Here is a 14179-nt window from a genome sequence, read left to right on the forward strand (position 1 = left end):
AAGGCAGAGTAGGCGCAGGCCAGGAAACTGTTGGAGAGGCGGACAGAAGGGGGATTGTCCACTAACCCAGAGTTGCCCCAGCAGCATCATCGTTTGAAATGAAAAATTGCATTGCAGTTTTGCGTGAACGCAATTGAAAAGCCCGCCGCCCAGCCAGGGTTGCCGCAATCATAATTAAAACTGACTTTGCATGCCCAAAGGAGAAATGATAAATGACGGAAAATAATAAACGAAAAAAATTACATAAAAATATAAAGAATAAATATTACAGAGGACTATCCATAACATTCATAAATATCATCCTGATAATGTTTTCAAAAACCTTAATATTTATTATAATCGCCTGCCTCGAAAATATAAAAGCCAAAAAATAAAACTGAACCCAAGCTGAAAACACAAATTTCCACTCGCCTTAGTTTGAAGAGGGAAACGGGGTTAATTGGCACGCAATGAGTTGGGTGGAAAATGTCTCGTCCGGCAAAGGCTCCCCCCCTAAACCCTTGCACGGGTTAAACGGGCTGCTGAGGGGGGGGGGTCAGGTGTGAAACACTCTCTAGGGGCACACACAACCAGCCCTTTTTCTTGTATTTACCCATGGATTTCTCTAGATTTCCCACTCCGGGGTCCGTCTGCAGGCAAATTAATTAACACGATTTCGCTTTTCACACGCAAACACACCTATACACCTATACACCTAAACACAAATACAAACACATTGAGAAAGACAAACTGGGAGCTGAGATTTCGATCTGAATATTTGACCTAAGAATTCCCATTCGCATTTGCCTTTCACATTCCCTTGCACACGCCTGCCTTTCTGCACAGCATTTTCCTTTATTGCAATTTCGTCCTTTCTTTTTTTTTTTTTGCTGTTGTCAAGGGAAGGATTTTCACTTGATTTCGCCGAGGAAAACTTTTGTTTAATTCCATTTTGTGTACGAAAAAGTTTCTTAGCTTTCAATTTACCTGCTCATGAAATACGTTTTTAATTTATTTTACTCTTTTTTTATGGATCAACAAGCTGGTGAATTGTAACTGGCTATGCGTAAGCTGTATGAAGTTTGACAGTTCTTGAAAAAAAAAATGTAATTACTTTCAGCTGTCTTCGGTTGTTGATGATTCTCGAAAGTAAGAACTAATTTTCTTTTTACTTATGGAATGCATTTTCTGATTAGTTTACATTTAAACATCGAGTTAAGTTAGATTAACAGATTAAAAATGGATGGCATTCTCATCTATCGATAATAAAATCGATTTTAAATCGTTCTTGAATCTATTTCTCAAAAGAAAATCCAACTTATGGGCCAAGATGAAGGCGTGTTAGTACAACAACTAAAAGGGATGTTGCATGAGGAAAATGGGTGTGTTTGTATGTGTGTGTATGGGTGTGTGTGTGTGTGTGTGTGAGTGCTTTTTAGGTCAGTTTTCGAATGGGAAATGTCAAATGCCAAATGCTACTCTTAGGTTAGGTCCCTTGCAAAACTGGGCCTGGGCAAAATGCATCGAGATGAGTTAACACAACAAACAAGAACAAATCAAACAATTAATCATGCCAAAAAAACAACCACAAAAAAAGGAGAAGTGGGCGGGGCAGAGGCAAAGCTACGAAAGTCTAGAACTTTTGTGTCTCAGTCGCAGTCGATTTTGTACCAGAAACTATCGAATGTTGCAGTTACAATAACTTTTTGCCAATTGTATATTTTTTAATCGACGATTAAAGTCAATCGAAGCAGCCTGTTAAAGTCAGGGAAAAGTTTGTCAAAGGTCTGTCCAACATTTATAAGGAACTTTTGAAAGAGAAAGTCGTCCAGAAGCCAATAAAATCGATTGTTAATCGAATATCGATTAACTTAACTGTTTAGTCAGTCTGAGTTTTCTATTTACTGATGCTCGGTTGCAGTTGCATATTTACTGATTACTGTTGCAGTTGCAGTTAAATTACTGGTTACTGTTTACTCTTGCAGTTGCTGTTACTCAATTACTGGTTTTTTTTTTATCGGTTTTTTGGTGGTATTTAGCTGATCGCTTGCTTAACTTACTCTTTCTTTCTATTGCCCTTGGAATCATACAGTGGATCGTAATTCCTACAATTCGATATACGATATAGAGTGTGAGTGTTGTTGTTGGTGTATTGTTCATTGGTAAGTGTAACAGTGTTTGTGTTTTGTTTTTCATATATATATATTATATATTTCCATTTAATTTATTTGATAAGAAAAGTCACCAATAACCAGAAGGACTCATTAGGGTTAATACTTACGGCTTGGGCAGGATGGTGTTGTTTCGGTTATCCTTCCATTGCAGATCGGCAACCAGGGACGTCTCGGGCACTGTGGGTTTGCAGGTGAGGATCAGGGGCTTGCCAACCGGCTTGCGCTGGACCTCCTGTTTGGGGAAAATCTCCAGGATGGGAGACTGGGCTTGGCTCAGTTCTGCAAAAACGATAACGATACAGGCAGGCAATTAGCGAGATTGTACACAGAGAGAAAACATAATAGGAAATGGATTTTCAAAGTCTATGTAACATCATACCAAGATCATTATTTTGATAGCTATAAAGGAAAACCCTCGATAAACTCATCTGATATTGCGTTTTCCTACTGTGGTGGTCATCGGTCTTTGTTTTCATTTTATCTGCTCTTTTTCCGAGTGACTCATTTGCACAGGCGAGTAAATTTTAAATTAATTTTAATTGCCTTTGCTGTGGACGCTTACAAAGGGGCGGGGCTAGAGGGCGGGGGCGGGAGCGTGTGCCACCAGCTGGGCCCCTTTGTAATTTTCGCCTCTGCTCATTATGCACAAAAATCAACGAGAGTGTGTGTGTGTGTGCCTAGGCATGGGTGTGTGCGTGTGTCTCAATTAAATGAAATTATTCCGGCGAAATTCCAAGTGAAATTCAATCGAAATTTTGTAGAGATGTAATGGAAATTAGTGGAGCGCACTTAACATTCGAGTTATTTCATTAAGAATTTAATAAAAATGTTTGCACCATTTTCCGGTGGAAAATTTGTGTAATGAAAGCTTATCAATAGCATTCAAAATGTAAAATGTCTATCAACAAATGTCACACAGTCAAACTTTGAAATTTAATTTGAATTTGAGTTTGGGTTTTCCAAACTCAACTTGCCCAATGGTAAGTGAAAATAATTGAGTGATGTTAAAAACTTGTCACAAAACGGAAGCCCAATTAAAAATGTGAACTGACTTTCCATTGAAATTTATCATTAGCCGCACTGCGTTTTACACATAAAAGTTCATTTAATATTGTCATTGCGCTCCAGCTTATTAAAAATGATTGTTCTCGCTTTGCATGAATGCTTATTGGTAAGTTTTATGCGAAGGCTGTTAACATTTTAACAACATGCCCCCCGTTTATGTTCAATTTTGTAACAATTAAAAATTCTTAATAAATATTTCTCTGTTTTTTAATGTCACAGAATATCAACTTATATGGTGTTTTCCTTTGCCCCCAACCAACCGGAAAGTGCATCTGTTTTAGCCTCAAAAGGCACTCTATAAAGCCTTCACTTATATAAGCTAGTTACCCATTTGCTGCTGCTGGGCCAGGCCAGCTGCTCTTTTTGCCCTGTCTCTTTGAAACTTGCTCCATGGCGACTAAAAGTTGGCCATTGTTCATCTAGCTAATTACCGACAATTAAACGCTCATGAAACCCTTTGTTACGAGGTCTAGGGGATAGGATATGGATGGAGGGTAGAGGATAGAGGAGCTAAGCTGGGGACTCTTCCAAGGCAGTACTCTGGCAGGACTACTAGCCAAAAAGGCCAAGAAGTCTCAACGTTTTTGTGCCTTAGCCTTAGTCTTACATTTTCATTTTCGCTCTCGTTCTCATTCTCATTCTCATTACAATTAAAAGCCTTTCTGGCCGTTTTCTTTGACATTTTATTGGACAGTCTCAGTTGACTTGGCAGGGCGGCAAGTTTTTGGGGTGGCATAAAGTCAAGGATAACTGCTTAGACCTTTTGGCCAAGTTCAAGTTGTGCTCGCTGCTTAATGGCCAATGTCTGCACATTTGTTGGCCAATTTTATGTGCGCCTGTCTGTGTGTGGTCAAGATTAAAGTGGCGCAGCAAAAAAAGGGAGTCCCCGTCAGTGTGGCAGCTGTGATCAGTGTGTAACCTACCCCTTCTCCTTTCTCCTTTTTGTCAAGCCGCAAGTGCTCCACACAGTCGAGTGCATAAATAATTTAATGTAAACGAATCCGCTCAGGGAACGTGGGTGCAAAGAGAGGGACAGCGACGTGGGGTGCATGGTGCATGCAACAGAGTGCATTAAACTGCCCCCCGGCTTCTCCTCTTTTTTTTTTTTTTTTTTTTTTTTTATACCCCAACCAACGCCCCTGTGTCTCTGGCTCCATCTGCAGCTCAGGCGAAATTAAATATGAGAAATTTATGCGACGTTGCCTTTTTGCATTGCAATTAATGCAAGGCAACAACAAAACGGCGCCACCAACTATCCTGGCAACAAAAACAAAGAAAAGCCCAGCACAAAAATACAACAAAACAAAAAAACGAAGAGATGTGAATAATAATGAAAAGCTGAAGGTGGGTGGGAAAACTCCCACCAAGATGGAATGAAACTGCCGAATGCTCTTTTCTCTCCCATGCCTTTGCCTTTCCCCAACTGCAAGTTGTCATTAAAATAATTAACGAAAATTGCTAATCACCGACCGGCAGGGGCAAAAAATAGATTAACAAATCAATAGAAAAAACCTATTACGTTTTCTAATCATTTCATTTAGCGGTTTTTTTTATTTTTAGTAAATGAATTAACTATTTAGTTTGGCCTGCCTGTGCATTAGTATTTTGCTTTTTTATTTATTTCAATTTGTAAATTGAAAATGATTTCAGTTTTTTAAGCCGGCAATAATAATGCATTAGCATTACTTATTTAAAGTGGCTTTTGTTTTTTCGTTGTTAATTCATTGTTGGGTTCCATTTTTGTAATAAGAAATTCAGTGTGTTGATAGCGATTAATGGATTTACTAGTTTATTGATGTTTTTTTTTCTTTATTTTTTCTTTATTTTCTCTTTTTTATTGAACATGAAAAATGTGTGTTCATTTTGGCTTAATGATAGCGAAAGCGCATCGATAGTTCAAATAGCCATTTATCCTTGATGGTTTTTGCATTTAATTTGTTAATCGGTTCGTAGACTGCATTCTGGATTCTGCATTTTGCCTATACTTATAGCCAATTATTTTTAAATGCTGATATTTATTATATCATATATCGAAGTAACATTTAATGTTCTGACAGCCATTTACCATATTTTTGATGCCCGGCTGTCTGTGAAGGGCATTTCCTTTGGGACTCTCTGGCTATGCTTAATTTATATTTATTTTATTTTAAATGCATGCTGCATAAATAAAGGCGCAAGCTTTCTCTCACACACACACACACACATGGACACACATTATCTTTCTACCTCTTTGAGTCCCAACAGCCAGCCCCCTTTTCCCGCATTTCCCCTTGATTTTCCCTGGTGTATGTGTGTTGCTTTTCCGGCGCCGCATAAATAAACAAGCGGTTAAGAATTATCGCGAGGCTCTTGGGGGAAAAAAGTGCCACAGAAAGAGAGGACCGGAAAGAGAGATAGGACGATGATGGTAGGGGCGTGGCAGCTACTGGACACTGGCCGCGCCCACTTCTCGAGCAATTAATTCATTGCGCCTGGCCAGAAAATATTGTTGAAAAACAATTAAAAATTGCACATTAAAATGGGCAAATTAACAAACAAACACATACACACGAGACTTTCACACATACATATACATATATACCACCCAACCCATTTAATGCTTTAAGTCTTCATTTTTATTCCCTTCACTTTTTTGTTGTTGTTTGTTTTTTGTTTTTATTGCTTCGGTCGCGTAAAAGTTAAAATTAATATTTGTTTGCTTGAAAGTTTCTGGCGCTTTTTCGGCCAGCAGAAAATGTTGATTTATGTAATCCCCGCATTTTCTCCCAGCAAAAGTTAGTTTTCTGAATTATGGCTGCAAAATAGTGGCCATCTCTGCTACCTCCCCCCTCCCCACCTCTCGCTTCTACGCAAATATTGTCCAGCCTTCGGTTGTTTCACGCCCCTTACCCACCTTGTTTTTTTTTTGTGTTTTAGATCGCCCACCTCTTCACCTTCTGGCCAGAGGCGCGTGCTCAAGTGACGCCGACCTGAACCCAAAGGTTCCAAAAATAGCATCTATTGGTTATTGAGAGAGCAGCCTAAATTTACACAAGCCCCTCTCGAATGAAACAAAAAAAAAATATATGAGATCAAAGGGAATTCGCGAGGGGGTGTGTTTGCTAATGGCATGGCGTGTGGTTGTAGGGAAAGTGGAACCCTTTTTTCGATAATAAGACCTTGGGATTGGGGTTTATAGGTGAGATGCATTTGAAACTGCCTGAAAAGTTGCTTTAGATTAGTGAAACTCAAAGAGCTACAGCTTTTTATCAATCAAAATGAAGAAAAGTAGCCCATTTAGGCACTTCCCTGTACAAAATATTTAATATTTCTATGTTAAAGAAACTTCACTGTAACACAAAACCAACTGTTTTGCGCGATTAGCGTGTAAGCACTGTACAACTGCCGTTGTTTCTGGCAATTCAAGGCCGAATTTATTTGCACAATAAACATTAAAGGGCGCCAGGAAACCGCCAACCGCCAACCGCTATCCGCACAACGCCCACTGCCCACCCACCACAATGACTCTGCGCTTCTCTTGCCATCCACCCACTCGTTTTGGCCGCAAACATGTTTGGCATATTTGATGGCATTTCCTTTAGGCATGCATGCGTGCCACCAAACGATTGCAGACATCCTCGACATCCCTGTGTTTTATTTGCACTCGTTATAATATTTCCCCGTTATGTTTCTGCTCCTTTTTATCTCTATCTCTCTGTTTTTTTTTGCTCTGATGTTCCTCCTCCTTCGAAGATTTTTTTTTCTTTTTTTGTTTGTCGCTCAGACATGTTGCATACTTTTGTGAGCGCTGGCGACAGGAAACTGGAGCAGCCGCCTCAAGTGGTCGTCGATGATGCTACCCCCTAAACTACCCCTTAAAAACAAGGACCCTCCCACTCACTGGTTAAAAAACACAGCTAGGATGCGTTTGTATTTTTTTTTTTTTTTTTTTTTGGCATGTGGAGCTGGCTCTATGCCTTTTGAATTTTTAAATAGGCCACAAGAAGAACGAGAAAAGGAAGAGGGCGCGAGACAGCGGCATTGACAGTTGGGCTTCGTTTTTGATACCCATTGAGGGGGAACTTCTTCTGGGGTATATAGTATAGGTTCAAATTTAGATTTTTGTGAAAAATTGCAAAAATCTTATATTTTTAGGTGTGAATCCAATTTTTTCAGAAATTTAAAGACGATTTGAACGAGATATGACATTCTATGTTTGAGCAATTATTTCCATAGTTGTGAGAATAATAAAGACATTTTTTATTCCTAAAATTAGGTAATCCGAAAAGTTAAGATTTCAACAAAAAAGAAATATTTTTTCAGGTTTTTAAGCTGTAACTCAGCCGAAAGAAGTCGCACAGGTAAAAGAAATACAGTTTTCAGCTAACAACCGAAACTTCCCTGTGGGTTTTGTGCTGATTAATGAAAATCCTTTTTAAAGCGAAATTTTTCATAGTTTTGTAAGGGAAACCATAATTTTCTATGAAAAATCGTTAAAATCTTACATTTTTAGGTGAGAATGCAGTTTTATCACAAATTTAATTACGATTTTAACGATATATAACATTCTATATTCGTACCATTATTTCTAATGTTATAAGCAAAATTCAGATTATTTTATGCCTAAAATTTGAGTTAAGAATTTTTGGACAAAATCTGACATCTTCTTTGGGTTTCCCCTTCGTAACTTGACTAGAAGTTGTCTTACAGAAAAACTGCTTACGACCCCTCAACTTTCGATCAGCTTCAGTTTATATCACCCTTTATCACCCTTTTTTCGAAAAAAAAAACTAAAAACTAGAGGGCATCACTTCGTCTAGACCCTGAACTTTGACCCCCAGTTTTTAGTTTTTTGTGATTTGACTTGAAATCTTTTCTCGTGCGCACTTCAAGGCGAGAACTCAAGTGGGGGCTTTGAAATGGGAAAGTGGTGCAGCAAGTGGTGCGGAATTTTTGACGATTGCCGCCGTCTGTGTCTGCACGGTAATTGCTGCCATTTGCACGCTTCAGCCCTTGCCATATTCCATTCCATTTATTTGCCATATATATGATGAAGAACTTAAGCCCAAACGAATGCTCAAAATGTGTGCAATATGCCAATGGAGAAAAGTTAGATATTCTACATTTTCTTATATAGAATCTCCCCTATTGTAAATGCCAGACGAACCCAGTGAGTCACACTCAATTCCAAGCACTCACTCAGCTGACCTTTAACTGCGACTGGATTGGGCGGGGGATGTAACGATCTCATGATCTGTACATCTCATCATTTCATTTCGGAATTGCCTTTGGCTGGATAAACAATTTATTATTGTCTAAATTGGCACAAAATGTTTGCGCTCAATTCGGTTTGCACTTGAAAAAGTCAGCGACCCAGAAACCCAGTAACAAGTTAAGTCTCGCCCACCCTCCACCCCAAACCAAAAATGCTTCCCACCCACAATTTGCCAGCCAATGTTTAAACAAATGAGGTCATTATGAGAGCAACAGAGAGCGAGATATATAGAAAGAGGGAGAGGGAGAGAGAGAAAGATAGCTGAATGGCAAATGGCGAATAATGGCAGCAGCCAAGTGGCGACAAAGTAGTTAAAGTTTTTATCTCCCTGCACAGAAAAAAACTATAAAATGGCAAATGAAAAGTTGATGAACATTGAACAAGGCAAACTGCAAACTGCAACAGCAATTGCAAGTGCAAGTGCAACTGCAACATCCATTGCAATTGCCCCTGCAACTGGCAGTTGTTGAGCAACTGGAGTGGCAAACTGCTAAGTGAGTACTTGGCACTTGGATGCACACGCTCCTCCTCTTCCTCCACTGCTCAAAAACTGAGAATAAAAGGGATATAATCCCTAAAAGAAAGGCCAAAGAATGGGCAATGGTGTTGACATCCAATGCAGGCACGTTCTTGGAGTTTAAAAGATGCAACTGATTTGGGGTGTAATCAGTAATTAAACGGATTTATGAGTGGCTTAGAAAAGGGCTACTTCTTGGCAAACAGATTGTTAGAGAGAAAGTACCATAAAAAGTGGTAATTAATTGGGGAGTTTACAGCCAGAAGGGAGATAAATATTCTTGGGAATCCACTTTACATTCATAACAACAAATTATGTTATCAACTGAGAAAGATTTTAAAATCAACTACAATATAAACTTTCCAAACAAACACACACCCAAAAGGGCGACAACCTGCGTATAAGACTTTCACAAATCGCCGTATAAGACTTCTCAATGGTCCCACAAGCAATCCATTATAAGTAGCAGAGATCAGCTGCCCTGTTGAAAGTTTTTCAATCACTGCAAAGAATGAATCAGGTATCAGGCGAAAAGAAGGAGCCCAAAAATGGGTGGCGGCGCGTTGGGAGTTCTCTCTGCGGTGGACGAACGTTTCATATTAAAAAGAACTTCCCTGCGAAAACAGAAAAACGTCAACAAGAAAATGCATTGCGAGGAAAATGCTTGGGATATTAAGCGCTCGAAACCGAAAGTTGCTGGAAAGAGTTCGGGGCGGGGTGGTAAAATCAAAGAAAAATAAAAAATAAAAAACTACACGAAAAAACATCAAAAATTGCATATAGAAGTTGAGCTTATTATGCGCGTAAAACTTTTGGCCGTCTCCGTCATCGCCGCTTGCTTTTAACTTACTTTGCGTATTAAGTAAACTTGGCTGATAAAGTTCCGACCAGGATGGGGGAATAAAAAAGTAAAATCCAAGAAGAAAAAAAAAACCAAGCGAACGGAACCACCACGCGCAATGTGTGTGACCTCTGAAGAACCGAGAAGAATGCGCCGCTTTCACTGCTTCTTTTCATCAAGTCACCTCAGTTATAAGTTGTGCAGTGCAAGAAATCCTCTAGGATTTCGTGGGGATAAGAATAAAATATAAGTTTGCGAACGAGTGGGTGGCTGTAAGGATCAAAAAACAGTTGAATTTATTGAACATTACTGAGATTACCAAAAGAAGAGTTGTCGGTAAAGTATTTTCCCACAGTGCAGGCCCCGTAAATTAGCCTTTAAAAACCAAGCTAAGTGTGACCAAGTCACGGTTTGTTATAGACATTTGTCTCTTGCAGCTTAGTGTTACCATGCTGCCTGCATAGTTAATGGAAATTTGGCCTACAGATCATATAGAGTAGAATTCTTAAACATTTTCCGCCTTCTATCTCCAGCTGCTTGATAAAAACTCTTGCCTTGCCTTTTTTTATTTCGTATTTTTACGTTCCTTTTCTCCTCTGGCGTTTTATTTTGCTTTTAAGTGCTTGAATATGTCTTGTTAAGTAAGCAGTTAGTTTTTTGGGCGCATGTTGTCCCTGTCCCTGTGCCTGTCCTTGTGCCACCACCTCCTGGCATAAAATGTTTCGCAAAGTGTTTCCACCGCCCCCTCGAATTTTCTTGGCTAGCAAGTTTCAACTCCAGCACCGCCTGCAAGCCAAAAGTTACAGCGTTCACTCTCAATTTTTCTCCTCCTCGCTTTCTTTAACATTTCTTTCCTTTTTTTTACTATTTTTTTTAGTCAAAAGTTTTGTTGCCTCTTATTTATTTTTCTTTTCTCGGTTGGCCCCTTTCTGGTTGTGCTGTTCTTTTTCTCTACATTTTTTTTTATTTGCGGCGCTAGAAACTTTAAACAAACCCGAAAAGTCAGCTTGGTTAGGGGCAAATGGGTAGTGGGTAGAGGGTAGTTAGGGAAGGCAAAGTAACGAGAGATGAGTCGGCATTCCCTGACATAAGTAAGCCTAAGAGTTTTTCCCCCCAGAATCTTCCGGATTAGAGATGGCAATGCAGGGGAGAGGAGCGGAGCGAAGAAAAACAAGAAAGGCTGACTTTCGATAAGTTCGAAACGGTAAAAGCAAGTGGTTAACCGGTTTCATGTTGGCAGGGATTTGGAGAAGGATTTAGGGCCACTTCAGGGATCAGGCAGTAATCTCCGACAGGCTTAGTAAGTCCACATTGAAACTAATTGATGGGCTTTAGGCTTACAGTTAGATAGATTTTTTTCTCTTGTTATCGATAATTTAGATTAATGTTAGTTGATAGGCATTAATTCGTAAAAGATCTTCAAACTATAATACTTCATAGAGAAGTAATAAGCCAGACTTTACTGATTTAAATCGATGTCAGTTTTCTTATTAAGAGTTTATCGATAACACTTCAACTTCTTTAATTTTCAAAATCAATGCAAGTGAAGTGAGCAATTAAAGTTCAATATGAAAAGATTCTTGGCAATCGTTATCGATGGCCCTTGACCAAGTATTCTTCTCGGTTTTTTCGCTGGCGCTTTCTCTTTATTATTTTCCCCCTATTTTTCTCCAATTTCCCTTTGATTCTTGCACCATTGCTTTTCCTCTGTGGCGCCGAACAAAAGTTCAATTGCATAAATTAACCAAAAGCACACACAACTATACACACACACACATATTCATTTCACATTCCACATTCTGCTGCCACGGCCACATAGCATTTGGTTCTTCTTCATTATTGATGCATTCAATGACAATTCGTAGGATCTATGGGGAGATTGGAGATGGATGGAAATGGTAATGGGAATGGAAAGGGTTGAGAATTGGTGTTTTGAGGGGGTTTCGCTCGCCAGTGAACTCATTAAAATGCCATTTAATTAATCATCGCAGCGACGACGGCAGCGAAGCCAACCAAATGCTATAATTCAACGCTCTCCTCTAATTGTTATTGGGGTTCTGAAAGGGGGGGGGACGACAACGACGATGACTATTTCCATGGGGAAGAGGGTCGGTCGCCTCATATATACGAGTATGGGTGGCTCTACGTCAGTGGTCGATTGATTCATTCTCTGGTTCGCTGCTGCTCGTCCGCTCATTAAACATTGCCCATTGCTCAGCTGCTACTGCTGCTGCAGCAGCATCATCAGCATTATTACCATCAGCGCTGCATATCATCATTATCATCATCCTCATCAAACTGGGCTTATCATCACTTACTGCCCATCAACAGTTACTCAGTTTTTCACCTTCTCTTGCCCTTAGAGATGCGTTATATATATATATTGTGATTCCACTGGATAACCCTTTCTTTTAGTTGTTGTTAACCCAGAAACTTGCTTTTGCCTTGCCTTTGCATTAATCCGGTGACTCCCCACATCTTCTTAGTTAGTCAGCTATCTTTCCTAGCATCTTGCACTGTTTTGTTCCTTTTCCTTCTTCTATATTTCCCGGACATTGGAGCGCGGACGTGGACAATTCCAATTAGCTGAGCAACTTTCCGCTCAATTGACTCTCGTCAAAGTGCACTCAGAGAAATCACCTTTACTAGAAGGAAACAAGATCTTTTTGACAGAAGATATTTCTTTCAGTGCTCTCTGTAGGCTTAGCCCAAAGGCATTCAACACTTTGCACTGGCTAGTTGGTCCGTCCAAGAGATGAAGCGGAGCCATCAATCAGGTTATCAATCAAATCCGTTGGCCCCTTTTTCCCTTACCTACCCTTCCTATACCCCACCACCGTCGATGTGATGATCGATTTGTGCTAGACAATTTCTATGCTACCTGCCTACTGCCCCGCCTACTTTTTTCAGGGCAGCTGCCTAGAGTTTTGACCAACACCCCCTCCCCCCTACCATTCTGATTTTTCCTTTTCCCGGGGGACTGGCCATTCGTCCCTCTAGCTGCAAATTATGCAGCCCGACGGGGCCATCGATCAAAAATCCGTATGCAGGAGCAGCTGGGCCGGATTCCTATCTGCGGCTCATATTTTTTGCAGTCATCAATTTGGTCTTTGATTTGCCTCGCTTCTCTCGTCCACATCGCTTTCCTTTCCTCTGTTATTTTTTTTTTTAGGATTTTGTTTGGCCGGTTTTAATTCTTGGCTGCAACGTTTGCATTTGGGATTTTAGGCCTCGACAAGGGGGCGGCTGGCTTTATGCTCAATTGAGCCACTATGATGGATGGGTGGATTCGGGTGGTGGATTTCGATTTGGATTTGGACAAAGGTATATATATATATATATATCTATATTTATATTGCAGCGGGCCATAAGTCGGCTAAATATGACAGATGAGCCATGCCCCCCTTCTGATTTCAATTCTCGGCCTCATGTGTCAATTTGCATTCAATCGGCAAACCAAATTGACTTAAAGCCAGCACAGGGCAAAGGCTGGCCTATATTGTGGGATTATAAGGTGATAATATGCCATAATAGATTAACATCCTTAAAGGTAATCGAATAATATTCATTCCTTACTGTATATAAGACAGTTTAATCCATAGACCAAAAACAAAGTCTCCTTCCCAAAAAGTATCACTCTTTTCGTACTCAATTTACATTTTACAATCGAATAAACCATAAATGCAGCAATTTTATTTAGCAATTTAATCTGGCCCATAAATTGAGTGAGTTCGACGATACACAAAAATAGTAAATAAATGCTTTCAATTCCCACTGAATTCAAATTCAGATTAATGAAAGCGATTCGTGTGATTGATTCAGCCGAGTAGCAGCTATTCCCGTGGCCCCCATTTCATTTGCTTATCAACTCGGCTGGATGGTCAATAAAAAAGAAGGAAATCGTCGACTATCAAAACAGCCAAATGGCCAAAACAATGATCGAGGGGGGAGGGGGGTGGATATTGTGAACATTAACATTAATGTCTTTTCATTTGCATTGACAAAGTTGCAGTTGTTGCCTGAAAATGGGGATGCTGAATGGGGGTTAAGTGTTTCAATGGAGGAAAGGAAAACAAAAACACAAAAAACATGAAGAAATCGAGTGTAATAAAAACGATTTTCTTCTGGTCTTGCTCGGAATATCTATCTATATATATATACATATATATTCTGTACATAAAGCTTTTATATTCTCGGTCTATGACTTTCATAGCCTGTCTCTTTTTCCCATAGAGCTAAATTAACACCATCACACAAACTAATTGACTTCAATTAAAACAAATAATGCCAGTGCAGACTGCAATAGTTGAATGCTGCTCAACGTTCAATGCTAGATGTTGAATGGAATC

The 14179-nt window shown here is 39.7% G+C and overlaps 1 protein-coding gene across 12 annotated transcripts in view; it reads right to left on the bottom strand.

Moving 5' to 3' along the window:
• The window catches only part of LOC108103528 (fasciclin-2), a 69837-nt gene that overhangs the window by 19969 nt on the left and 35689 nt on the right, over positions 1 to 14179 (bottom strand). For 6 of the 12 annotated variants that reach the window (XM_017209043.2, XM_017209042.2, XM_017209041.2 and 3 more), the window contains exons 3-4: positions 2261 to 2432; positions 2040 to 2084 (exon numbers count right to left, since the gene is read on the bottom strand). In XM_017209043.2, the coding sequence (XP_017064532.1) occupies positions 2040 to 2084; positions 2261 to 2432 (217 nt within the window). The remainder of the gene's footprint in view (positions 1 to 2039; positions 2085 to 2260; positions 2433 to 14179) is intronic. The other 6 variants (XM_041818086.1, XM_041818084.1, XM_041818083.1 and 3 more) reach the window with 1 other exon arrangement.

The sequence above is a fragment of the Drosophila eugracilis genome, unplaced genomic scaffold (assembly GCF_018153835.1).
Source record: "Drosophila eugracilis isolate 14026-0451.02 unplaced genomic scaffold, ASM1815383v1 contig_2147, whole genome shotgun sequence".
NCBI classification, from domain to species: domain Eukaryota; kingdom Metazoa; phylum Arthropoda; class Insecta; order Diptera; family Drosophilidae; genus Drosophila; species Drosophila eugracilis.